Here is a 26,188-nt window from a genome sequence, read left to right on the forward strand (position 1 = left end):
GCTTGCATCCTTTTTGATACCATGCACTGTAGAACTGCATGAGGTGACAATCAGCGTACCTGAGACACCAACAGAATTTTTGCGCCCCTGCGAAACGTCTGTACGTATCATTGACCCGCATGTTAGTTCGGCTGACGAGGAGCAGGACCAGTCTAAGTGGGGTTTGAGACGATATCAACCATTTCGTAACGAGAGTTAGTCGTAAACGTGCGTTAGATTCAACGACAATGGCAAACAAAGCATCAGTCCAGATGTTACGTATTATAGATCCATCCTCGCGAACGCCTCCTCCCTTCGTCCTGACCTTTGTTGAGATCTTGACCCCCGTCGTCGAGATCGGCGTATATTATCGTGTCACGTGCTCATTCGCTCTCCTGGATGAGAGCAAGGATCATTCTGTAACCAGGGCCGGGGTCAGATTTGCCATGAGACAACCAGATATGCATGACTTGTACACGTACCGATACAGGTAGTAGAAGAAACAGAGAAGGTAGAACCCGAGTTTGATGAAACTCTCTTTCTTGTGGCCCGGTAAAGTGCGGAATATTTCCGTCGCGTCGTACATGTGGCTTTTACTCCGTATTCTGATGAGGCATAGAGACATCAACATTCCAGCCGGACACAAGCATGCAACGACACGTACTTGTTGACATTGAACGCGAGGAGTGGTGCATTGAGCGCGAACGCTATCCATTGACCCGATAGGAGGAAGAGCGCGGAGAGGAATGCGTGTGCAATGTTCTCGGGAAGAACGAACTGTCACATCGGGAGTCGCATTATCAGCACCAAATCCAGTACAAACCGCGACGTAGCACAGGTTCATGCGCATGGTACACGCACGCACCTGGTTAAGCTTGTTGCAGAGGTCTATTGGGTTGATGTAGTCACATTCGAGGTCGGAGAACATGATGATCTGCGAGCCATTCGTGTAAATGTAATATTCCACCGCAATGATGGCAGTGAAAGTAAGTCTTCCGTCTGATTGCGAGCGAGGAGGGGCTACCCACAAAGAAGACCATGGTGAAGAGAAGCCCAGCTGCCATGAGGACCGCGAAAAGGAAAAGCCATCCTAGTACCCAGCATGTCCATGCACAGCAACATTTCGCGGAAATGCAACAGTTAGCGCAAATCCAGTAAGAGTCCAGTCACACTTGATCTCGCACCTGTACCACCCATTGTTGAAAATGTGCGAGGTTAGTGATAGTTTACGGTAGGAGTTTGCTGGGAACGAGGAGCCAGGGAGATACAGAAAGGGAAGTGGCCAGCTGGCAGCGAGCAAGCGAGGAACACGCAGACAGACGGGGACGCGAGGCGTAAGGGTGCACCAGGCAACCGCAGATGGGCTGACGAGGACGTCACGCGTGACATTTATTTGAAGGATGTGACATAAAACACGTCACCCATGTCCGACTCGCACGGCCTGGCTGCCTACAGCCAACTAACAGTTTCTCACTACCATCTGGCATAATGTTCTCGCAAAACCCCATAATCTCCACAGCTAGACTCTGTGTAAAATCCCGACCAATCATCTCATTCTCGGAGCCCGCCTGGCTCAACCTCCCTGTCCAAACATTCCCTCATAGTATGTGGGGATTGAGGAAGACGTCCGTCACGAAACGGAATTTTTGACAGTTAAAGATCTCAGTGTGTCCGCTTGTAACGAATAGCTTTTACTGCACAAAAAAGTCGCTGGGATGGATCTCGTGATCTTGGGTGCGTGTTATTTTTCACGTATAGTCACGGCGGTAAGGTCAGGCGGCAAGTGAGTTGTCGAGGACTCGAGGTGAGTGCTTTGAAGTTTCGGAACGGACATTCGTACCCATCTCAGCATTATAAAATTTCTTATCGTTTTTATTTTATCAAAGAAATCCCTCCCGAGCCATAGTCCTGGTAAAGCTGCAGCTTCCATGAGTTGCTGATCGGTTTATATGCAGGGCCATAATTGGACCTGTTTGAAAGTGATTGTCTACAGGGCTCTTGCATTTGGTCCATCCATCATATATGACCTGACTTCTTGAAGTGTTTTGCCCTGTGGACCGTATAGTAGTTTACTAGATGCTATGTGCAGCTCCGTATGTTGAGATTCGTATTCACTCAACCACACTTTAAAGCACCGTAAGAGTGATTTTCACTATCAGGGTTTGAAGCCTTGTGATCACGATTTTACGCATGACATCCCGCGAGACATGTTCGTTGCTCTTGGGTAACGCAGGCGCCACCAGTGTCGTACACTCGTAGATATGCTGGAAAACATCATCATCACTCCGAAAGCCTCCGTAAACCATTATGTGCGGACCTAGTCATTATTCGGTGCGCCTCCGACTCAATATTTGTTATCAGTCCTGGCAGAGAATCCTGTTCTAGAGTCGAAGGCCGGCAAGACACAACGTCGGGTCTCAGTCCGTTCTATCACAGCTTCCTTGAATTGCTCAGGAACTTTGACATACATGACCGCTTGATTTTCAATTATCATAACGCCTTACCGTTCCTTCCTGCCCTGTCTTCTAAATCATCCCTCAACTGACTCGTGTAGATTGGATTGAATTCTACCCAGACATGCCGGGGATTGTCACATAACCTCATCACTACCCCCGATGAGTGTACTCAACAGTAAAGCAAAGCAATCCACTACGGCCCCAGGGGATGGTCGTGAAAATATTGAACAATCGGCAACCACGAGATACGAGACTGAGAGCTGAAGTTGTTCAAAACGTCGTAAGAGACTTTCGTCGCCATCGGCCCCACCTTATGATCCTTCACGTTCACCCCCCACTGTTCCAACGGGTCTTTTCCTCCCACACCTTTTGTAAAGCACCAGAAACTAACCTCCCGACCCCTGGCTCCGATGACCCAACACTTCTCCTGGCTTTTCAAGTCCCCCAAGTTTTTCAGGTAATCAGACACTTGTGCTCGGATTGCATCCATGTTTTCTCCGTTGTGTGCCTTGCCTTCGTAAAGCAGGACAGGGCGCCGGGTCACGGTGTTATTTGCGCCATAGGTGTATTTACGAACGAGCAAATCAGTGCGGGATCCACTCCCGACTTTGGGGTTTGCTTCCGGCGCGGTGATAAAATCCAGGGTGTTGGTTGGAAAGTAAATATTCAGAACGCTGATGGCGACAGATCAGGCCTGACTTAGACGTCAGCCGTAAAATATGGGAATAACTTACGCGTTCCAAAAACCATTCACGTCGGCTTCTGCTTCCATGAAGTGAGTATTCACGAGGCTCCTGACTTTCGGCTCAAGATTTGGATTCATATTGGGCTGCATATAATGTCACCATGCGAGGCCTTGACGGTGGGGCACACTTCCTGCTCACCTCAGTGTGGGGTAGATGTTGTGCAGCCCGCAAATGCAAGCATGGCAGACTTAAATGTCTTTAGTTTCGGAACAAGTCTCAATCCGCGACGTGATTCCATGTTGCTTGAGGTCAAGTGGACTCCGAACACGCATCGGTATAATGCAATATCCGCCGAGAAGCGTTTACGATAACGTCACGAGAGCCAAAGTTCAAAGCTTAAGTGGCATCCAATCAAGACTGGAAGGGACAGCCAACAAGGGAAGTCCAAATACCACAAGCGAACAATCGCGTAATGCGATGGGTCGATCACATTGCAGCAGAGTTTGGACCTTTAGGAAAGGGAACACACTCCAGGTCAAAACGAGTGCCAGCAAGGAAGCGCGGCTGCCTATTACGATTTCAGCCGCTGGCTGATGCAGAAGAGCATGTCGAATTCGGCACTCACAGGAGAGATGTCATATTCAAAGTTTCATTCAAGAGAAGAATCATAGCCCTGTATTTGATTAAGGATATTGACACGCTAGGTAGATTGCTTGCAGGTTGTAGGCACTCACAAGGTAAGATACCAGACGTTCAACAATCTGTAGCTTTCAACGTGCCTCTTACGATGAGATAATCCTGTCAAAATACAGAGTGCATACAACATATATACTTCTACATATTAATCATGCATATAGCACCACGTTTATACATGTGAGAGGGCTGCTACATACTGCGATTAGATGGGTGAGGAGCGAAATACGAAGGATACGATTCTTCCAGACAAATCATCTATGTTCTGTACGGGGCGTATAATGATGTACTTCGGATTTCTTTGGTACATTGCAGTGTGTGTTGCATTGTTTGATTGTACGGCACATGCATAGGTCGATATAAGGGCACAGCACTCGCCTGTAAGCTTGAAGCAGCGTCGACTTGTCAATCGGGTGGACGGCCGTACCTGGGGGATGCTTGCCAAACACGACCAAACAGCGCCTGCTCCTGTTTTCGCGGTGCCACAACTAGTCGTCGCGTCCGACTTCTTCCTCAACCACCACCTCCCTACCGCCGCTCGTCATGACTGCCTCCCTCCTCGACCGCATCAGTCTCCCTAACTCGAGCTCTGTCGGCCCTGTTCGCAGCAGGGGCAACCGCTCTGGTGGCTCCAGCCCTTACGTGCGCCGCTTCCGAGTCTCGACCACTGAACACACCCAACTCATTGTCTTGCTCTTCTTCTTCTGGCCTTGCAAACTCTTAGCACCGCAATCAACGCCCACCAAAAGGCGACGTCAATGGAACCTGGGAACACGACCTCTATCGTGGTCCTGATGCGGAGGCCAACTCACTTGGGTCACGCCTCTCCAGCGTGCAGACGGGCGCGCCAAAGATGAACTTCACGGGCGCGGACCGTGCATTACGAGAGGCAACGGGTGAGAAGGGCCTTTCAATCAAGGGCGCGAGCGGGAGGGGGAACGTTGTCCAAGTTGGGGGATTGGCCAGCGGCACGAGTGCTGCGGATGTCGAGGTATGTAGCACTTTGCCTGCTCCTACGCTGGCTCTCCTGGAAATCGAGTCGACACCACGTATATGCGGCAGCTCGTTACATCTCGCATACTTTGTCCCAAGGGGGGCCACTAAATGTTTACTGTCCCATCACCAATCTTGTGCTGACCATCACTCAGGCCATTTTCAAGCGCTGTGGCCCCATCACAAACGCTGTGATGCATTCGCGCAACGACCCTCCGATAGTGCGCATTACATTCAAGCACGAGAAGGATGCACAGGCTGCAGTGGCAAAGTTCCATGGACAACCGGCCGACGGACGGACGCTCGAAGTCAAGATTGTTGGTGGTGTGAATGCGACGCTGGGCGGGCGCATCATGGGTACCAGCGTTTCAGATGATAGCGTGGATGTCCTCATGGAAGGCAATGTGTCAAGCGGATCGTAAGTATTGCAACCGTGGTATTGGGGGAGTGTGCTAAACAGGCCTGCGTGGCAGAAAAATGCGCTCCGATGATATTCTTGCCTCGGACACGCGGGCGCATGTCCTCGTCGCACCGCCGGGGCTGAATCCTGCGGATTACACTCAACGCCCTCAGCGTGGTCGCGGTCGTAGCCGGGGACGAGGTGGGCGCAGGGGAGGCGGGCGGGGAGATCATGCCAGGATGGATATCGACTGAGAATGGCTCAACCTTTGATCGATTAGTGATTCGGACATGGTCTGCCTGCGGCGCGTGGTTGTTTCTCTAGTACTTTATCTACGGTTGTATTACTGGTGTCTATGTTGTTCTCTCGCCAAACTCCCTGCTCTTGTTGTTCTGAGAGTTTAATCCACTCATTTACTCGCTCATATAAAACCTCTGATGCGTCGTATTTATTATTTTTTCATATGCTCGGCTGAGTTTGTGGGGAGGTTCTTGGAGAGTGTACTGGTCAAGCAGCAGCCTTGATCAGGTCTGGTGGCACGGTCCACTGTCATCATGTGTCACACGGTAATGCCGGGCAATGGTGGCTATTTCGGTTCGCCTTTTGTCTCTTGTTAAATCTTACTCGTGCATACACAACTCTATCCAATATTGACGTTCTGAGCCAGACTTGCTTCCAGTGGTCTTTGTACACAAGTTCGTTCTATCGTGTTATTGTGGCTTTGATAGCATGCTTCCGACAATGTTAAATTCGACGGGTATAATCACTGCATACAAACTTGCACAAGAAAATTGGGAATCTGTGCAGCCTAGGAGGGGCCCTCATAGGCGGGGTGCTGATTTGGAACGTTCACCTGCTCAACTACAGCCCTAGAATAGGATGAAGTATCTGTGTTCTGTTACATGTTGTCTACACGAGGACACAGCCCCGCATCCGCAGCAAATCCATGTACAGTCACATTCTGGACCGAAGCGCATCACCAGGTAATCTCTAGCAAGTGCGCAAGCAGGCTGTAGACATCGCTCAGGTACCGGCTCAAGAAGGTGTCCGTTAATTCATTTATCCAGTGCGCACAGGACTTGCTCAGTCTGAACCAATCTTCCAGCTTTCTGATTTTCTGATCATTCTGCTTTCTGTGTGCTGTGTAGGGCAGCTGTGTGAGGCAGTTGTACTTGTGCAGTTTTTCGATCCGAATGAGCCTACATTTTCTGGACACGGGACACTGTCACGACGTGCCGTGGCGCAGCACAAATTCTCGCCGTATCGATTGCACCGCTACGACCACATTCACCGCCATTGTAGTCACGCATTCAATACCCATTTGCTATCAATGCGGTGCGTACATGACTTGGTCGACTTGTGCCACTCTTCTAGCTTCTAGCTTTCTGATCATTCCGCTTTTTGTGCGCTGTGCGGGGCAGCCGTGCAAGGCAGTTGTCCTTGTTTCGTTTCTTGGTGGGAATGTCCTCAGATTATCTGAAATAGAACCCTTCTATCTCGACGTGCTATTGCACAGGCCAGCGTCTCGCCATATCGATTGTACCACCGCGACCACAATTGCCGCCTCCTGCAGCAATGAATTCAATCTCATTTGATGTGCGGCGAATTCTTTCCTTAGATCTTCCAGGCAGTCACGTGGATGTTCGCTCTTGCGGTTGTGCAGCAATTGATATTCTGGTAAGAGGAATGTTATTCAAGAACACTGAGCACGAGAGCATCGCCTCTTGCTTACCAGGTTTGAATCTGAGTTTTTCTTTTCTTCTCAGGGCGCCGCTTTTACTGTCTATTCGAGATTTGATTTACAGACCTGCCAGGTGTTTTGTGCATCTAGCAGCTCATTATAGCTATACTCAGTGGTTTTAATCCTCTTAGGACGGCATAAGGAATGATATGGCTCTCGCATACACTGCTTCATGGGTGCAGTTCATACAACAGAAGCACAGCCTGGATCCCGTCGAACAATCGCGCAACATTACCTCCGGCGCAAAGAAAAGAAGGGCTGTGACCTAGCTGACGGCAGCCATCATATGGAAGAAGGTGCTCCAGGGTGCATAAAGACGAAGATGGAGGTAGGGGCCATACCAGGCGCTGACCCCATTGCAGCCCAACTTCCTTAAAAGTATGAGCTGTGAATCTATGCTAATACATACTACCACCAATACCTTAACCCTCAGTGGGCTGCTTTCTCGCTCGATGGCCGATATGCTGCACCAATTATCCGAGCGGTTGAGCGGCGCCATAGCCGCTCTCTCTAATTCGGTATATACCGCCTCAACGTTCTTGTATCGCGACATTCTGCTCTTCCACTGGCCAGTCGATTTCTACAGCGTCCGGTTCGCGAGATGTTGTGAGGCTATGGATCTTAGCAGTACAGTGCAGAATAATCGCTTGTCTGTTCAAGGCACTCTGAGATTGTCAGTGTCCCCAACAGAGCAGTTCGTCGACTCAATGATCCACCAGTGGGCACGAGTCTTCTCGGCCTGTACTGCTATCTTGACGTATGGCTACCGCGATATCCTTCATCACTGTGATACTCTTGCTGATACGTATGGCCTCCAGGATTGTGGAGACAATTTCACAGACTGTCACCTTCGGGACCAACCCGCTATTGTTCACGACTGCAATACTGTCCATAGTTCAAGCATGCATTGGTATGACATTCTCCGGGATGTACATCTGGTTTGCCTACGAGGTGAAGGAGGTTAACCGCGGAGGTCAATTGCTGCAGGTATGTCACCTAGTGACTCGCTCGGATGGCTGATCACAGATGAACTTGTAGCGCTTGAGAAGCCTCGAAGCATCCCGCTGGTTGAAGCCGTCGATGCTTCTTGCGGCGCCGGTTGTATGGTTTCTCTGGTAGAGTGTCCTGTCCCGCTCCTCTATCCTCTGCATCTGAAGTGACCCCAGGGGAGCAATCACCTCGAGCATCATGATAATTTTCAGCATCTGGGATCGGCATATTCTTCAGAATGCACCAGATAATAGCGCACAAACCGCATCGCTCCCCGCAGCGATCATCTCTGGCATTGTGATCACCACGACCGCCATTGTGGGTGCTGCACATCTCCTGCTCGCAGTCTCAGCCTTCTGGAAATTTCCGCTGTCCCGCGAGGACAACAATCACCATGAGGATGGCACTAGGGTAGACGACATGCAGCCCTATCTTAGCGCTCGTTTGGGCTCGGAAGTAACTGACTAGACGTGTCTGCGTCTCGATGATGTTTGTTGACTTGCTCCCTTCGCCCTTTCAAAGCAAATATCTTGCACACTGATATCTTTTCTGTTTACTTTTTGCTGCCTTTCCCCTCAATCATCCTAAATTTATCATGATATAGCATGATACTTCATCTTTTGTGTATGCATCTCAACCACGCAAGGCAATGCTCATGGTTTTCTCATTCAGGCAACTGTATGCACAATGCGGGACTATACTTAGCTTCAAACATGGCGCAGCACTAGTATGGCCTTTGTTTTGTGGCATTGTTCAGTGCTTCTGTCCTCCAACCGTTCCGTCCTGCTTGTCCCATCCTGGCTTACCCGATATCCAATCTTCTCCAGATACTATCGTGTGAGCTGGTTAGTATCTGGCGTCGATGGCTGGTCCTTCCTCATCTCCAGCCTACAACGAAGTTATGGAGATCGCATTCAAGTATCACGAACAATTAATTGTCCTCTCAACGCATCGGCTAATACTTCTATACCTGCGCACGAGCTCCTTCGTCATTTGCTATCGTGCTCACCAATGAAGACGTATGCTGTGTGCCGTCTTCCACACTCCGGCTATCCCTCTATATTAGTATATATCATCCATTCATTGGCAGTATTTGTCGTGCATCAGCTCTTGAAGGCATCTATCGACTTGTTGATACGATGCATACACAATAATACTATTCGTACAATGTTTATTCTACTCTTCAAGTTCATGGACACTAGATATGAATAGCTGGACCTTCGTCTCCATACACAGGGTCACGATCGAACCACGGCAAGCTGATGATTCTGCGCCTGATCTCCTTATCATTCTCTCCGGAACGACCGTCTCCATAACACATGTCCCACTGCTTTGCCCCGACTGGATAGCACCCTACCATCTGGAATGCCCCGCCCTCTCCCCCGAGATCTTCTAAGAGGCGATGGGCAACGCCCGCGGGGAGGAGCATCACATCTCCCTTCTGTACTTCCAGCTTCATACCATCCGGGTTACCTTCTCCACCAAAGAGAAGGCGAGCGCGACCAGACGCGATGGCAAGCAGCTCGTGCGTCGTCGAATGGAAGTGCGATTGACGATACATCGTGTAACGCCAGTGCGGCACCACAACACCGATATCGGTGAGGTGCGATTCGATTTTGGAGGCTGAAATGGAAGGAGTATGTCGGAACACACCGTGATAGATAAGGAGTGGGTGTGGTGCGAGAGATGTATTGGGATTATGGGCGTGTGCGGGGATATAGTATGTCGACGTCCGCAAGGCTGAGAGAGGGATCAACTGTAGACGTGTCATGGATATTCTGTCATGTAATTTGCAACTGGGCTAGTAAAACATCAACAAAAGACAACCTACTGATCCTGGAAGGGAATACGTCATTCCAAGATCGCGGTGGGCAGATCGGGCCTAAGCAAGCGGAGATCGAATATCTCAGATCCTGCACGCCCACAACAGCCACTGCTGTATGCTGGACGATTAGCCCAAGACTCTTTTGCTGAGCTATATACGCAGTGCTTGGACCTCAAGAACAGCCGCTGCGGCTCATTCAAAGCAATAGTCGTATATTCAGCAGATTGGTCATGTCAGAGCGGAGCTAGCTTGTTCCAAGGGCTTTGCTTCTCATCTAAAAGGGAACCACTCCTCGACCATTGAAGCCTCATCACTGTCCGTAATAACTACGTTTTCCACGTAGCCGTCCAGCTATTCCCACCTTACCACATGCCTACTTCTCTTATTCTCAATGATTATTATAAAGTTTGCCTTCGTAGGTGCGAGCGAATGTCAAGGAGATGTTTTATCAGATGACGGTAAAGCTCTGGCTAGGCAACTGAACCGGGATAGTATTATTTCTCTCTCTGATGCAGACAGTTTCGACGTTTGGTCATACTTACAATTGAATGAGGAGACCCCCAATCAACTTGATTACAAAACGTAATCTACACACACACCGTACATCATACTTGGTAGCTTCATGCAGTTCAGATTAAAGACCCTGAGTAGCGGCGAGAAACTCAAAATACTTGGTCTTCTCCCTCACATTGCAGGAGAACAAACGAAAGCTGAGAGTACGGGAAACAAAATTACACGACATAATCGAGACCAAGTCTTCTATCAATCAATGTTGTACTTGTGCATCAAGAACCTATAGCGGAGAGAAAGGCCATAAAATGCGCGCCACTATAGGAAATCATACCAGCTCACCTGCGCTGCAATTCGTGCAATGCTTCTGATCTTCCTACATTCGTCTTGAGTGTTGAAACTTACGGCATCTCGCAGAAGCCCGGAACGCGAGTATCGGTCAAGGTAGCTATGTGAGGTTACCATCATAAAGTCAACACAAGCTTGAAGGGCCCAAAAGACCCACCGGAGACATGTCTCCTCTTTGAAATCTGCGTACAACTTCCTATTATACTTCCTCTGACTATCCTTTGAATCAAGTCCGACGAGTAAATGGAAGACAACGTACCTCCTCTCTTCTCGCCTCTTCCTCATAGGTATGGCTCTGGTGTATCAGAAAATGATCTGCAAGTACATAAAACGACACGCCACCAAGGTACATCTCAAACAGGCACGCTGCCTTGTTCGCACCATATCCAGTGAAGCGCTCGTCACACCTATAAGGGTTAGCCAATGGTGATATGCAGTCTCGAAGACAAGATGCTCACCAAGTGACCCGCTTGCTGATAATCACATAAGGCTCGTACGCGCTCTGATACTGCGTCACCTTGTACACTTCTCCGCTCCCAGGCGGTATAGAATAGTAGCGTGCATAGTCCGTGCTGTTATGCCCCGGTGTCCAAGCCGCGTGGAACAATGTGAGAACTGGCGGAGACGCGCGTGTCAGATGCAGAAGCTCCTTGGGCGACGATCAGCTAGTTAGGATTTGACCAATGAAGCGTCTCCTACTTCTTTATTGGTAGGAAAATTTATCTGGTTCACACCGTCCTCTTGCTTCATATATTCAAACGCAGGGACGACCAGCGCAGCATGGCCTTCTCGTAATCTGCGCACGAGCTCTGCGCTGCCAAGATCAATCTGCTTGCTATCCTCAGCGTGATCACCGCGGGGGCCCATGACATACGTCGCCTCCGTACGACGGATGGCATCACGCACAGCGCCACGCCAGTCCGTACACACAGCGAAATCGACATCCAGCATCATGACGAATTCTGTACGCGCGAAGAGCCGCGCCACATTGCGCCAGACGTTGAACTGTCGGCCACCTTCGCCTTCGCCTTCGCCCTCTCCGTCATCTCCGCCTTCACCATCATGGCCTCTATCGGGATGTGCGGACGCTGCGAAAGGAGAAAGAGCGAGATGGACGTCGACATATGTCGAGAATTGTGACGAGGATGTGTAGAGGGTATGTAGACGCTGCAGCGCAACAACAGACGGGTGAGTTAAGGGCAGAGAAGCTAGTGATGCCTGCGCAGGGAAGGGGATATGGATTGTCACCGAGATTGGCCCTTGGAGCATGAGCTTACTTTTAGAATTCTAAATGCTCCGGGAAAATTTCCAGTGGCACGTACCTTGATATCGTTCAACAAGCTGCCTAAAAACTTTGAAACGGTTTGCCGTGACAAGCGTGGTGATGGTGACATCTGACTCGTCGGCATAGCCTGTTGCACGATAGTAGAACGGAATAATGCGGGTTGGATGCATGGCGCCCGAAAATGCCTTGCTGAGAAACGTAGTTTCACGTATAGGTGTTTGAGACGCGTTGTTCATCGCGAACTTGGATGCGAGTGTCGTGGGTTGAAAATAAAGCGGCGAGTCACTAGACGAGAGATCCGCAGGCCACAGAGCATCCGAGAAGTCCACAGGGATCGCAAGAGAAGACAATGACTGTATTTTTGTGGTTGATTTTGTCGCTGAAAGTACCATCGAGAGTAGAGCAGAGAGCGGTGCTAGAAACGCTACACAAAGTTCAGAGGGAGAGGACATTAACATGAAATGGGTTGTGTACAAGACTGCCAGAAAAACATATCCCAGAACACCAGCTTGCAGTAGCTTATATCCAGGGTACAAGCTAATCATCTTCAAGAGAGCGCACTGAAAAGGATAGACCACCACCACAAGATTTCCAGTATTCGCGGATACAGAGACAACTCAAAAAGCGATGACAGGAGAAGCTCTACAGTCGGAGATTATTCGAGTTGCGACAGATCCACCAACGTCCCTGTGGTATAAGAACGTCCGGGGGAAAGCCGGCCAGCCTACTAGAAAGGGGTCGCCGTGGTCTTCTGTGAGTATAATGGCCACTTCCTTCAATTCGCGCTTGCAAGCTTCGGATTCGTATCTGAAGTAAGTCGCTGCTGCGTAGTGTTGCCGTGAGGTGGTCTTAACTCCTCGTGCCGCGGACTAGCGTCACGTATGCACGTGTCTTTGTACATGGGCGTTGACGAATCTGCCGAGAAATATATGTACTGGAGTATCTACTTGATGACCCAGTACACGCACATTCAGACTGTAATCTTGTCACCTATCCGGATGCTGCAAGTGGGACGTTTTAAATTAAATTTCACATCTGAAGCGCTTTGACCTCGGCTGACACAGGTCTGATTGCCTGCAGTTATCAAGCTGCTGGCTGGGAGATCCGTATATGGCTGACCGATAATTTCACAGCTATCGGCATCGAAGGCCTTTTTCTTTACTTACTGCGCCACATGTTGAGCGAAATGTGGTACAAGATTTGAGGTCTGAGCGGTCATTCTTCGCCAGAGGTATGCATCTTCGGCGCACTGTACTGAATGAGAAGTTCAAGTCGGTATATCATAAAGCCGATAACTGTGGTTATAAGAATGGTAAGCTAAATAATTCTGGTTTTGATTATCTACATTGGTGATGTGAGGTTTAGGATCTCACACTTTGCTGATGAAGTCTACTTCAAAAAATTTGCGGTCAAGTTCAATTGTTATGCTAAGCCGCGCTGGAATGCGTGTTGCATATCGCGTTCACAATTCCTTAATTAAAGTATCGCATAAAGCACCCTTTTGTTCTCATACAATTTTTGGGTGCTCTAACTGCTGCTACTGGCCTCTGTTCTCCTATGGATCCTCGCTGAGCCAAGCAAACCGTCCCGCCTCCCCATGTTGGTCCTGGAATACCCGAACGCCTTGGCTTCGACTTGTCCAGCTCATTTATATCGGAGCCCTATCATGCAGAATATCGTGGAGTCATGTCGATGATGGAGGTGGCCCGGTACAGGTGAAGCCACATGTCAAACACATCTAGTTTGTCACAATGATGTATAAAGCAGATGATCGTAACCGAATCTGCATCACAGTGTACATTTCTGAGCGCAAAATACTACGTATTCAATAATAGAGCCTTCGGTTTCATCCCATTCTTTCTCCAGTGCAAGATGCAAGGCGTCCAATTCCACCTCAGTCTTGACAAATCCAAACCCTCCGGCGCTCAATATAGCATCCTTCATCCCCACGTATGCTCCAATAAAATTGTCGCGGGCTTCTATGCCCATCTCGCCCGCCCATCGTCCAAGTGGTATAGAGTGTTTCTTCACGCTGATATTGGTAAATCCGGTGTCCTTCAGTAGCAGAGGAATGTGCATGACGCAATCGAGATCTAATCCCCTGAAGGAAAATAATGCCCGAAGAAGGGATTGATATTTCTCAGTCACCGGGCCGCACTTTAGCGTGCCAATTTCGCCGAGCTGAACCCATCCTCCTGGTAATAGTGTACGGTGCATCTCTTCAAAGGCCTCCTTCCACTCCTCTGTGCGTAAAGCAGCTATTAGCAGCCTCTGATTGATGAACGCAAATGATTCGCTCCAGTCCGCGGGTAGCTTGGTGATCGAACAAACACTGAAGTCCACTTTTCCGCGCGAGATAACCTGAGGACAAGTCGTAGGAAAAAGGCGGGGCTCAATGTCGATGCAGATTAGGATCACGTCTGGCGACACCATTTCGATTATGTCCAATAACCAAGTTCCTGATAGGTACTTGAATATTTGCCTGTTTGAGAGATTCGAATCACAGACCAGCAGACTTACCAGATCCGGTCCCACTGTCGAGAATCCGGTCTCCAGCATTGAGCGAAACAGGTGGACGGATCAGCTGATTCTCAAGAGCTTGTTTCAGAACGCGGTGCTGAAGGGCCAGTCTGAAGGAGAGTTACACGGTAGCCTTGATCCAGTCGAATAACAGAAGACTCACCGGTCCCTTTCTATAATGTCGGATGGGAGTATATACTGGGATCCAGGGAAGGACTGATACTGCCTTTTTGCACGTTCGATGGACATTTGAAGACAGTGAGGGGATACTGTAAAGATGAGTCGTTAGACGCAAGTATCGCAGTATTTGTAGTATGTTTAATTGTTGCTGCGAAAACGGCAAAGGCTAGAAACCAGGAGTGTAATCCAAGGCTCACATTCTTCCTTGATCCTACATGGCCCAGTTACGGATACACGAATTCGAAACGTAATTTATCAACAAATGACCTGAAGAGGAATGGTCCGCATCCAATGAATCCAAAATCAACCAGTTTGAGAACGTGCGAGGGAATGAAACTTACGCTCTGGGGCGACTTGCTCGATGCTGCCCTCAACTCTACATCGACGGGAATATCTGCCAGAGAAACAAATTGACAGCTAAACCATTGCAAAGATGAAATAAGTCATATCAGCTTCGGATTGTGACAGGGACAATGTTATATGTAATTCTCACCTCATGACTGGGAACGCATTTCCACGACGATGCGAAAATTGCGACATGGAGAGCTTCCACATCTTAGATGAACTCATGATCTCGGGACTCTTTTGATGCACGCGACCGAGCCCGAGTCGCGAGGCATATGGTCTGTACTCAGTATCTTTGATGAGAGACTTGGCCTGTGTAATCATGACACTACCGATCTAGACTTTGCCACTGATACACTTCATCAATTCACTGAGGCATTAGGACCGCACTAGCTTACTAGCGTTTTCGAGCTCCGATTTCCTTTTCCAGATGCCTTCGACGAAAACGGATGAGTGCATCACCGAGCGCAGAGAGGTCTCTCCACGGGCATAATTCGGTGTCCATTTTGTCACCTTAAAATGGAAATTGGGCACATAATGTCGTGTGATTTGCTGTTCTTTTGCTTTATCCTACCAGGGAACGCAATCTCGCATCGGTCTCCTTCATATCCACGATTCGTCATCATAACATAGATGATAGTACATAGAATAGTTGCCTAAATAGGCAATGAGCGCCCATAGCTGTGGCACTGACTTCACAAAGATCGAATTGTGAAGTCACTATGCTAACATTTCACGCGAATATATATATGCAGCATTAATTTAATGGAAATAATGGACCATTTAAATTACATTTCCAACCAACACGAGCAGTGTCGGCCGTGAAACAGTGTCTCTATATCGTGCGAGGTCTAGCGCCAGCGCCTGGCGCACTTCGAGTTTTAAGTCCGACTGGCATGCGAGTCAACGGCAAGCCAACCACTAAAGCCACTCGTTCGGTGCCCAGACATGCTGCTACGAAATCAATTGGTGATGTTCAACAGTGCAATAGCTATTTACAACAAGTTCATCAGCACTCCAAAAATCCAGTCAAGTTCTTCAGGAGAATCATATCAATTTGTTGATGCATATTATGACAGATGCGCTCGCCAACAGAAAGAAGATGGTCAGAGTAAAAGCGGGTTCCAAAGGTAAGGAGCTAGACAGAGAATACTGCCTTCTTTCTTCTGTCGTCTCCCTCCCTTTCTCATGATCTGTCAAGATCGATCGCGGCCAAATAGTTGAGCCGAGTGGCGATTGTTCGAAATTGTATTCGTACGGTACATATCGTAGAGTCTCCCAGGTTTGGTTCGGTCAATGGATCTCAACTTATATTTTGGACCAGCTGCGAGATTCTTTATTCAAGTGGTATGCGAACTCAGAGAGTTCGTTTGATTACAATACTTGCATTATTATCTTATCTGTGTTGTATCAGTGAAATACCACTTATTTGCAATTTCGATCAACATAAGTATGTAAGTTCGAGTTCTCACTCGCACTCAGGTGGCCTTGACTCGCATGCCAATCGGACTTAGACGCTTTCGTCGAGGGCATCTGTAAAAAAGGAAGTCGGAGCTCAAAGTGAATGCATTCTGATGTTGAACGAGCTGCTTTCGCAGCAGAGTTCAAAAGTTAGATCGGCTGGGTACGAGCCTAAGATGTGCCATCCATATTCGGCACGATACAAGTCATATTCTCAAGAATTCATACAAATAAAGAAAATTTGTAGTGGATCGAAATCAATCATAGGGTGACAGATTGAGAGACAGATCTCCATGCCTATGAATCAGCCTTGAAATACGGAGTAGGAATCAGGCAAGAGCATAGCTCCTTCGGACTCTCCCAACCATTGCACAAGTTCAAACTACTGTGAGTTCAATTGTCATTACCGCTCAAACGTGTGTGAAATGACTATCCAGAATCCTTTCCGACACTCACCTTTCTAGACACCACTCCTCTCAGACCATAATCTAAACCCTATGTCTTCAATAGCAAGTTTGGATCGACAGAAAAAGGTGTGGATGATCACTGGTCTGTACAAGTTTACTTACATACAGACAATGTTCCTCCGTGACGCAATGGAGCATTTAACTTGAGCACTAGTCACGACTGAGTTTTAGTCGACTGTAGTTAGCTTCAATTGTCTCACTTCTCACTCTGTCATGATCCTCATTTCTTCAGTCCCGCGTCCTCATCCACCATGTGCGGAGACTGATCAAATATCATGTGCAGGGACCTCTACGGGCTTTGGAAAGCGTCTTGTTTCCATCGTTCTTGCTCGGGGGGACTATGTGGTTGCCACTGTTCGGAAGCCGGAAGACGTGCAAGCAGTGGTGTCTAATTCAAAATCTTCTCGCTTACAAGTCTTTGTTCTCGACTTACGAGACTCTCCGCAAAGCATCCGAGATCAGGTTCGAGAGGTCCTGGTACGATGGGGCCGCATTGACGTACTTGTCAATAATGCGGGTACTGCTCCCAAGTCGCTGCTTGGGGAAGGCGGGTGTGTGCCAATTTTACATTTTGTTTAATCAAAGGCTTGAAACTTCCTGTTAGATCCGAGTTTTACACTGAACAGCTCCAGATGAACCTTGTGGGGACGCTGAATGTCACAAATGCCGTTCTTCCCAGCATGCGAGAACGACGTGATGGAACAGTCATATTTTTGGGTAGCCGTTCTGTTTGGAAGCCTGAAGTGCCCGTGAGTATTCTGTTTGCGATGGTTCTAGGCTATTGATAATGTGACTCTAGTTGACAGGCTATTACGCTGCCTGGAAAGCAGCTACTCACTGTGCGAAATTTCCCTTGATTTTGGGTCTGAAAACATTGATTAATGTATCAGTAGCTTTGGGAGCCACGTACTCTGCCGAGTTGAGAGACTTTGGCATTCGCGTGATGGTCATTTGCCCGGGGGGCTTTCGCACAGAGAAGATACATGCTGGCCCACTTGTTGTGGATAACCGCATACCTGAATATGACGCTCTTCGAAAGGAAGCGTTAGCCAATTTTGATGGAGGCTGGGAGAGAGCCTCCGGAGATCCAACTAAAGCAATGGAACTATTGGTGGATGTCGTGAATGGAGAGGGAAAGGCAGCTGGGAAGGAATTCCCCCTATATCTGCTTATGGGGAGTCTCAGCTATGACGCCGCACGAGTAAGTTTGCAAAAGCTATGTCGTTCAATGGAGTTGTGGGAGGACGTTTCCAGGGATCTAGACATTGACCCAGATGAATGAGAGAATCTTAACTTCAGGCAGCCCGTTCCTATAAACCTAGTCATAGTCGCGAGGGTCCCCAGACATGTCAAGAGGATCCATGTAGCAAGGGACGTATTTGCCACTCTAATGTGTATCATGGTCCGTAACCTCAAGTCACCGTTCACACACATCCATCCTGATCTAAGTAGCTGAACTAGTTGATGGGTCTGTAGTCTGTGCGTTACAGTATTCTCACTTGGCATCAACACCGCGCGCAGCGACCAACTCGTCCTCCAGTCCCCGCCTGTTGCGAAGCAGTCCGGGAAAAGGACAAGCCGAGAGCATGTGACGTGTGGCTGAACGTCAGCCACACAACATTACGCATATTTTCATACGAAGTAAATCCTTTCGTATATATTCTAGACGTTATGAGTCTAGAAAAAAAAAATATTATTCTCGCTCCTTGCTCTCAACCATCATCCGTAACAACAGTCTCTTCCCCTTCGGCAGGTTTTGTACTCTCGCATACAGTACCCGCTTGCGTCGCCCGTGCTCGCATAAGACTCATGTCCTTTGGTCTCGCTGTGCAGATTTCTCCTCTGATCTCGTCTTGGCTACTTTCACGCGCGCTACGTCAGTGAAATACTTCAGTTATCCACTCTAATTTATGGCGGAATCAGCGATGTCAGAGCTTATTGCCTCCCCATTCGCTTCTATGATAAGTCTCCATCGGTCCGCCTTGCGCTCAAATGTTGAGAATTGGGCAAATGCACACTCGTATTGAGGAGGCCTCAGACCGGCGAGGCACCGGCGATGTGAGTGACTTGCGCTGTTCATCTCCTATGCTCACAGAGGCTTGTATGCTGCTACTCTGGCAACTCTTGACATGGACTGTCCGCATACACGCGAAGATACGTACCTCCCTCTCAGTTGGGCTCACCCTCTGCACCCTTGCCCCGCAAAACTCCCGCCTTTTGCCGTCCCGCAGTCCTCAATCTTGTGCGCAAGTGCCTGGATAGCGGCAGCAGCCAAAAACGCAAAGCTAGATCCGCCTATCAGCAAAACAACAATCCGTATCCCAAGCATATCTGAGCATATATGTCTAGGTCTGTACATAACCTTACTTTATTAAATATCTGTTTGGGTATATATTATTCTCACACTTTGTTGATGACTACATCCACTGGTACTCTTTTAAAATTGGAGTGTCATTGTGCGTACTAGTAGGAAAATATAGCTTATACAACACTTAATCAAGATCCCTTCTGAATTCAACAATCGACATGTATCCCCGACACTCCCATATTCTAACTACTTCCAAGCCAGCCTGTCGACCCAAGTCTTCTAGTTCATTAGGCGATCGCTCCATGCCATTGAATAGAGACATCATTGAGAGATCATGCATGTTGGAAAAAATTTGAGCGACTCCGTAATTTGCAGGGAGAGGATGCGGGGCTGATTTCAACCGTGAGGATCCGATGGTTGTGTTTAACAGGTAATCGGCAACAAGAAGGCACGAATTGCGAGCCATCGCATCCCGAAGCAACTTGAGTATCGTGATACAGTCTTTGTCCGGCCAGTCATGCCTATGTCAGCTGTGTCAGATACACAAACCCATGAATATTACGGGTCCGTACGTACAAAATGTAGCGTAAAAGATATATATCGGCTCCCTTGATGGGCTGCTCTGTAAAAAAGTCGTGTGCCATTAGGTTTACTCGGTTACTTCCTATAGCTTCTGGAAGTTCGCGCATCCAGATGGCACGAGCGTCCTGGATAACAGCACCACGATCCTGTACATGAAATCGCGTGATTGGCATAATCTTTGCAAGTTCCAACGACATAGATCCTTGGAAATACAGATTTATTAAAGATCAGGCTTCAGGACTGAAGAATGCTCACCAACACCGGCTCCAACATCTACAATTGTACATCCATTATGTTTTTCCCAAGGAAAGTCTTGAATGACCATTGTAAGCAAAGTTCACCTAAATCATGATATATGTTTTACGCACCACACAATAAAGGCGGCCCGTTCATTTGTGCACCTCCAATCATCGCAAGAGACCATGTTCGCAGTTCCGGCCGAGGTCCAATAGTGCCATCCTCCTGCGAGACACCTGTCTCCAGGTATTCCCATAGCGTCAATTTTGTATCAAGAACCTCTTGGAGTGCACTTTCGCGATGAGACAGTGAATGAGTTTTTACAGGGTCCATTATGATGGCAGGCAATTTGTACGATGCAGCAAAAGTTTCGGCTCCACTACAGATGCAGTGAGCATTTCCGCGCAACTTGTCAACTCAACCAAGACAAAGTTTACCCAATTAGAATCCAGGACCTAAATGGCTCATTTCCTACTACCGCGGCACTAGTGGGGGTATTGGTGAAGTGGTTCAACTTGACCTCGGCAAAGACATGAATAGAACACAGGCAGCGGAGGATGCGTACTAGGTGGCTGCCGTCAGCTGGCTACATGTAAGTAAAGTCATGGGTCATACCTAGCTTAGATTCATTGATACCTGTCCTGCAGCTGATCTCGTGAATGGAAATACCCTCAACTGGATCTGCACTAGCCAACAGATCAAATAAGCATGCTTGTGCTGCAATATGCAAAGCGCGAGCCGGGATATAGCCACAAGTGATTTCTGACAGACGACTGAGGGGATCCTGCACTAGGTCCGCACACATCCCACAAGCTCCAAGTATGATACGACGTGCTTCAAACATGTCCTGTGAGGGAAGCTGAGATCCAATGTTGAGTGGCGCAACCTTCGGGGCATCCCATTCTCTAATGACAACCTCAGCGGCGTCAGTCAGTAGACGGATGAGAGAGCGAAGCTGACGAGACTTGTCCGTTGTATGCATACTGTCCGAATGCGTCTGCCAGTCAGCTTCGCTTGTCAATTTCACCTTTTAAGTTCCGAGCAACCGCAGACTACTACCCGATCCCCGGCACTAGTACCCAGTACCATTGGGCATGCCAGGCAATTACTCAATTCAAAGCCCTTATGATCACTAACTTTGAAATTTGAAAGTTCGTGATGGTTAAACATTCAACTGGTCAAAAACGTTTGGCTTACTCCAGAGTCTAGTAGCCGCCAAGGGACTGATGAACTCATCTTTTCCCCCTCATCATTCCGATGGACCAGGAATTCACACACTGGAATGAACAGGCCGGTTTGAATTGAGAAGCACACTGTGGCATTGGCAGCCTACGATCTTCGATGCAAAACCCCGTTGAACCTTATTTCTAATTTATTTTTCAGCTTAGAGGACTCGGACAATGCTTATGAAGATACTTACGTATTTGGGATTTAGAACAAATCTAAATGCTAGAGTGTGCATCAAATCGCAGACCCTTCTAGGTATAATGAAATGCGCTCCTAAAAGGCGGATCTCAGACTCCGCTCTAACTCAAGATCTGAATTAGGCTGTCGGACGCTCTTCCGAGAATGGTGTCTGGTACTCGCTGTTTGTGCTGTGGCCTACGGTCCAAACACATGCACGGTTCCTCTTAGCTTAATTAGGGCTACATGGCTCAAGCACGCCCAAGTCATTGAGCTTGGCAGTCGCGTGAGGCACCATATATTGAATGCACTGTAAATACCACTAGCAGCGCCCCAGAAAAAAAACTACCCCGATTACCATGCTGCCTCCATGTTTGGTGAAGTTCGCTTTGCGAAACATGTCAACAAAGTTCGTCCATTGACATATAGATGATCAAAATGCGCAGCGCCAGCAGTTCATGACACATCCAATTTCAATTTTGATTTCGTTAAGACATATTGTCAGATTGTGGTGGAGTCTAATGCACCTCACAGACTGGCTATTCAGATCGCTTTTCTGGTGTACTGAGTCATTAGTTAAGACCGCTCCTCCTAACCATCGAGCTGATTTAGAATGTGAAAGCTAGGATATCATAATATTTCCTCAATATCTGTGCTGGGAAGGTGTCCACTGTCGGATGGAATATCATTATGGTGCCACACAGCTTAAGAATGGAAGCCAGCTATACATCAATATCATGTCAACATCATGGAAGCAACACATATGTGTCCAACGGCTGTCTGGTAAGCAAATTGCGAAGCATCTCATCCCAGGATCATTGTTGCTAGAATAATATCAAATAGAGCTCTAATCAAATATAGAGTCATCACCCCGTTTTTGATGATTCTCGTTGCTATTTATACTTGAAATAATGGTGTCTAGCCATCAATTAATCCAGTACGTTACTGGGTATATAACCAGCCCACTCATCCCATCTAGCACAGTCCTCTGCTTATTTTCACTGCCTATATTTGCAATGGATCCAACCATAGGTGATGTAATGGGTGCATTTCTTATTGAAATGTTCATAGCTGCCATGTAAGTACTATTGCTGTCATGATTTTAGATTCAAGATTAAAATATTTCAGATTATATGGCTCTGTGATAGTACAAGCCTATCTTTATTCCTGGAATAGCTCTGGTGATAAAAGAGTTATACAATTAATGGTTCTAGCTGTCTGGTATGTACATATATATCATCAATATTTTCATATTCACTTGTAATATAGCATCCTAGAATCAGCTCACACTGCATTCTGCCTGAATATGATATATGAGTATTTCATTATTGCCTTTGGGAATCAAGTTCTGATACAAAAGATTGTGTGGTAAAGCAAATGTTTGCTTAAACTGTGCTACTAATTTCTGAAGATATTTCAAGGAGTATGGGTGTAAGTTAGCCTCATATCCAGATGTAAACAACTTACTCAGATAATGCAACATCATTCTATCAGGCTTCAGTTATAACTGGAGTATGTGTATTTTTGTTTCTAATTATGGCAATGCTTATTAATTTGAATTTGACTAGGATGTTATAGTTGTTGTTGTACAGAGGTATGCTAGCTCCTTGCTTGTGTTTCTTTTCATATAACATATATATATAGTTTTTTCATATATAGGATCTGGATTTGTATGTTTAAATACAGGATAAGTATTATCAGTTTCTCACTGCGAGGTTTTTGCTAGTAAGCAAAAACAATCGTATAATAACTGCTATTCCAGTAAGTAAATTGACAAAAGATTGATCAAAATCTATCTAATATACTGTAGACTGTTCTTTTAGTTTGTCGTATCTGTAAGTTTTATATACCATGCTGCTATATTGCTTATCTTAGTTTCTCAGGTATAGGACTAGGTATGTTACTTATAAAAGCATGAATCAAAACACCTACATTATGTATGTTAGTTGCTGCCGGTTTATCATTTAAAGTTGGTACTTGGGCAGAATTTCGTGAGGTTAAAGCACCCTTGGTCAGTCAGATTTAACTTTCTAGACTATAGTAGTAATAAAACCTTATTTGATACCATAGGTTGCTTTGATTGTTACCCTTGGATTCAATGCAACTACAGATTTTGTTATTGCAGCTTTGCTTACCTACTACTTGCAAAAAAGGCGCAGCAACATCCAAAGGTGAAATACACATTTGAGATATATACAGTTAACTAAATATAAACACAGAACAAATCATCTGATTAAACAAGTGCAGATATATGCTATAAATACAGGCAGTCTGACCATGTAGGTAGCATGCAACTTATTTAAAACTCACAATTTTGACAGTGTCTAGGATTGTTTCTCTTACAATACTATTAACTGTAAGAAACAAAAACTTTATTTAGTATTTTAACGCTGATGATTATTTCACAGTTTATAGTAATGAAACACAGCCTTGTATTTGCTGGTTTGGTTGAGATTCAGAGTAAATGTAAGTTCAATATACTTTTGTTAGTTTAATAGGAACTAACATAATTATTCACACAGTATATGCAAATTCATTTCTTGCTACGTAAGCTAATTACTCTAGTTGTTATATTGAGTTAATATAATTACAGCCTGAATGCAAGACAAAGTCTATCTAAGCCATTACATTCTGAGTCAGTTGGTGCCTCAGTGGAGTTGTCACCACTTCCTTTTAGACAACAACCTTTTGTAAGCAACATGCTTTCAATAATATTATGATCTATACTCAGTAAATCAAAACAGCATACAGAGACACTTTCAGCAAAAAACACAAAGAAAAATAATACTGCACAATCAAATTTTTCAAGAGGCTTAGAGGTGAATGAAGAAGATGGGTCTATGTATGAGCTTGGTACAATAAGTGGATGTAAGGTGAAAAAACTTATATAGGATTATCACGTACTGTTTGATTTGATATTTCCAAGCTCAACATGAAGCAAACCTAAATTTTTCTTTTTCCTACTTTTCAGTACCTCTTTTATCTCCTTTTGTGCAAAAAAGCATAAGAACAACAAAGCTATGTTACAAATGTACTATATGATTCCTTAACCATAACCTGGATACTATCTGTCAGACACTTTCATGGTCATGCATCTACTTTTTATTGCAGGCATTATGGCATTAGATTGATGATGAGATGGATACCCAGCCATGGCAGCATGCCAGGAAACACACTAGTTGATGAATACATCATTCAGGCTATCCGAATATATGCGAGGCATAGACTGGAACACCAAGTCTCAGAGTCTCAGCATGCCTCCATGCCACCAGTATCCGTGTCCAATGTCCGCCAAATTGCACACGCAGCCCTCAAAGTGTAGTCCGAGGAACCGTGGCGTGCATCTATGACTTCTGGAAGCTCAGCCCATCTGGCAACAACAGCGCGCCGGACTGCCACTGTCATTGAGGGTCCGCAGCTTTGGGAAGGGCCGATCCAGTTCATCACTTCGATCTCATGCAGCCTCGGGGACATGGCCTCGTCCAAACCGATAGGGGTGTCGAGCGGATTTGAAACTATGGTACAAAACCTGTTAATATGATGTTGCCCTTCGGGTTAATGATTAATCAGGTTGAGGATCAAAGAGAATTCCGAGGGTCAATCAAAAGGAGAGCTCGAGATAAGCGAGGCACTAAGATGAATAACAATAACCACAGTAGACTATGAGATCGATAGAGCATCGTGTAGGTTGCGTAAGATGAGATGCGTTTAAACATTGGATACGGTGTCGATCGGAACCTAGAAGGGTGGATGGCTAAGATCGTAAGCAGCTGTCGACAGGTGGATCTGGATCTTCTTAACAAGGCGGCGATCTGTGGTGCTATCCTGCCCTATTACCGTCATCTGAGCTTTATCCAGTATCTGCGCGCAGTGGGGTTGCCGGCCGGCATAGACCTCTGTAAAACAGTAGAAGACAGGAGCATAGGTAAAATCTAAGAGTGAGGTACATATTCACACGCGTATGCGGGTGGTTTGGGTCAGAAGCGGCAGCGTGCAAGCGTCTGAGCGTAGAAAATAGACAGCTTGAGTAACTCACACACCTGGTGCCTCGTCTGTCTCCTCAATACGAGCGCACATCCGCCCGATTCTCAGCACTAGAGCGCGAGGCGGACCGATGAAGAATTGTCATAGCAGCAAATGCGGGGAGACAACGAGCTCTGATCTCGCCAATTCGAAAGTAGGTATTAAAGGCAGCTCGTGAGTATAGTCTTTACTGGCCGAGACGATGCAGAGAAGGAATTTACACAGTAATATCGACGGGCACGAGCTCAAACAGAGAAACAGAGGGTCGAGCACGCAGTGCAGTGCATAGTTGCTCTCGATCACTATGAGGGTGAGCGACGTGAAGGCGATACGCATGCGTGAGTGCTGCACCTATAGCTGAAGTCGCATCACAAAGGCTGAGGGGCGAGGCCGAGGTGATGCCTGTGCACGGAGGAAATGGTAGCGCATATGAACCCGTCGATCGTACAGACACTCGCCCACTAGTGCCCTCCCCCAACTTCCCTTTTGTGCATGCATCTCGACGTCTGATCCATATTCAGCTTCCATGGTTCGATCCGACGAAAGCTGTAACAGCTAACGCGCACCTATGGATAGTGCCGTATTGCGTGCAACGCTACCTCGAAGGATGAGATGGACACTGAGACACTAAGAATCTTTACCAGATTGTGCTCCTGTCTTATTTTATGCCGCAGTGCCGATATGGGAGAAGGTTGGAATTCTCCCGTGTCGGCAGGACGTGGCTGGGGGGGGGGGGGGGGGGGGGGGGGGGGGGG

The 26,188-nt window shown here is 47.2% G+C and overlaps 8 protein-coding genes across 8 annotated transcripts; 3 read left to right on the forward strand and 5 right to left on the reverse strand.

Annotated features, from left to right (window-relative positions):
• Positions 1–362: 362 nt before the first annotated feature.
• Positions 363–907, reverse strand: FIBRA_06818 (uncharacterized protein; the record flags this gene model as incomplete). Its single annotated transcript, XM_012328527.1, has 4 exons — positions 363–396; positions 462–584; positions 644–756; positions 845–907. The coding sequence occupies 4 exons, from the start codon at positions 905–907 to the stop codon at positions 363–365; spliced, it is 333 nt and encodes a 110-aa protein (XP_012183917.1).
• A 1,721-nt stretch (positions 908–2,628) lies between these two features.
• FIBRA_06819 (uncharacterized protein) lies at positions 2,629–3,258 on the reverse strand (the record flags this gene model as incomplete). The annotated part of the gene is made up of 2 exons (XM_012328528.1): positions 2,629–3,109; positions 3,170–3,258. 2 exons carry the CDS (start codon positions 3,256–3,258, stop codon positions 2,629–2,631), a joined length of 570 nt encoding a protein of 189 aa, XP_012183918.1.
• Positions 3,259–4,357: 1,099 nt separating this feature from the next.
• FIBRA_06820 (uncharacterized protein) lies at positions 4,358–5,461 on the forward strand (the record flags this gene model as incomplete). The annotated part of the gene is made up of 4 exons (XM_012328529.1): positions 4,358–4,456; positions 4,539–4,805; positions 4,963–5,225; positions 5,281–5,461. 4 exons carry the CDS (start codon positions 4,358–4,360, stop codon positions 5,459–5,461), a joined length of 810 nt encoding a protein of 269 aa, XP_012183919.1.
• Positions 5,462–7,400: 1,939 nt separating this feature from the next.
• FIBRA_06821 (uncharacterized protein) lies at positions 7,401–8,406 on the forward strand (the record flags this gene model as incomplete). Its single annotated transcript, XM_012328530.1, has 4 exons — positions 7,401–7,705; positions 7,767–7,935; positions 7,987–8,063; positions 8,115–8,406. The coding sequence occupies 4 exons, from the start codon at positions 7,401–7,403 to the stop codon at positions 8,404–8,406; spliced, it is 843 nt and encodes a 280-aa protein (XP_012183920.1).
• A 730-nt stretch (positions 8,407–9,136) lies between these two features.
• FIBRA_06822 (uncharacterized protein) lies at positions 9,137–12,298 on the reverse strand (the record flags this gene model as incomplete). The annotated part of the gene is made up of 5 exons (XM_012328531.1): positions 9,137–9,694; positions 10,881–11,028; positions 11,080–11,270; positions 11,321–11,880; positions 11,944–12,298. The coding sequence occupies 5 exons, from the start codon at positions 12,296–12,298 to the stop codon at positions 9,137–9,139; spliced, it is 1,812 nt and encodes a 603-aa protein (XP_012183921.1).
• Positions 12,299–13,694: 1,396 nt separating this feature from the next.
• FIBRA_06823 (uncharacterized protein) lies at positions 13,695–14,675 on the reverse strand (the record flags this gene model as incomplete). The annotated part of the gene is made up of 3 exons (XM_012328532.1): positions 13,695–14,365; positions 14,427–14,536; positions 14,590–14,675. 3 exons carry the CDS (start codon positions 14,673–14,675, stop codon positions 13,695–13,697), a joined length of 867 nt encoding a protein of 288 aa, XP_012183922.1.
• Positions 14,676–17,092: 2,417 nt separating this feature from the next.
• Positions 17,093–18,161, forward strand: FIBRA_06824 (uncharacterized protein; the record flags this gene model as incomplete). The annotated part of the gene is made up of 4 exons (XM_012328533.1): positions 17,093–17,430; positions 17,484–17,628; positions 17,679–17,718; positions 17,770–18,161. 4 exons carry the CDS (start codon positions 17,093–17,095, stop codon positions 18,159–18,161), a joined length of 915 nt encoding a protein of 304 aa, XP_012183923.1.
• A 1,210-nt stretch (positions 18,162–19,371) lies between these two features.
• On the reverse strand, positions 19,372–20,988 carry FIBRA_06825 (uncharacterized protein; the record flags this gene model as incomplete). Its single annotated transcript, XM_012328534.1, has 6 exons — positions 19,372–19,708; positions 19,764–19,971; positions 20,025–20,081; positions 20,138–20,385; positions 20,444–20,570; positions 20,622–20,988. 6 exons carry the CDS (start codon positions 20,986–20,988, stop codon positions 19,372–19,374), a joined length of 1,344 nt encoding a protein of 447 aa, XP_012183924.1.
• Between the last annotated feature and the right edge of the window lie 5,200 nt (positions 20,989–26,188).

The sequence above is a fragment of the Fibroporia radiculosa genome (assembly GCF_000313525.1).
Source record: "Fibroporia radiculosa TFFH 294 genomic supercontigs, scaffold8733, whole genome shotgun sequence".
Classification (NCBI taxonomy): Eukaryota; Fungi; Basidiomycota; class Agaricomycetes; order Polyporales; family Fibroporiaceae; genus Fibroporia; species Fibroporia radiculosa.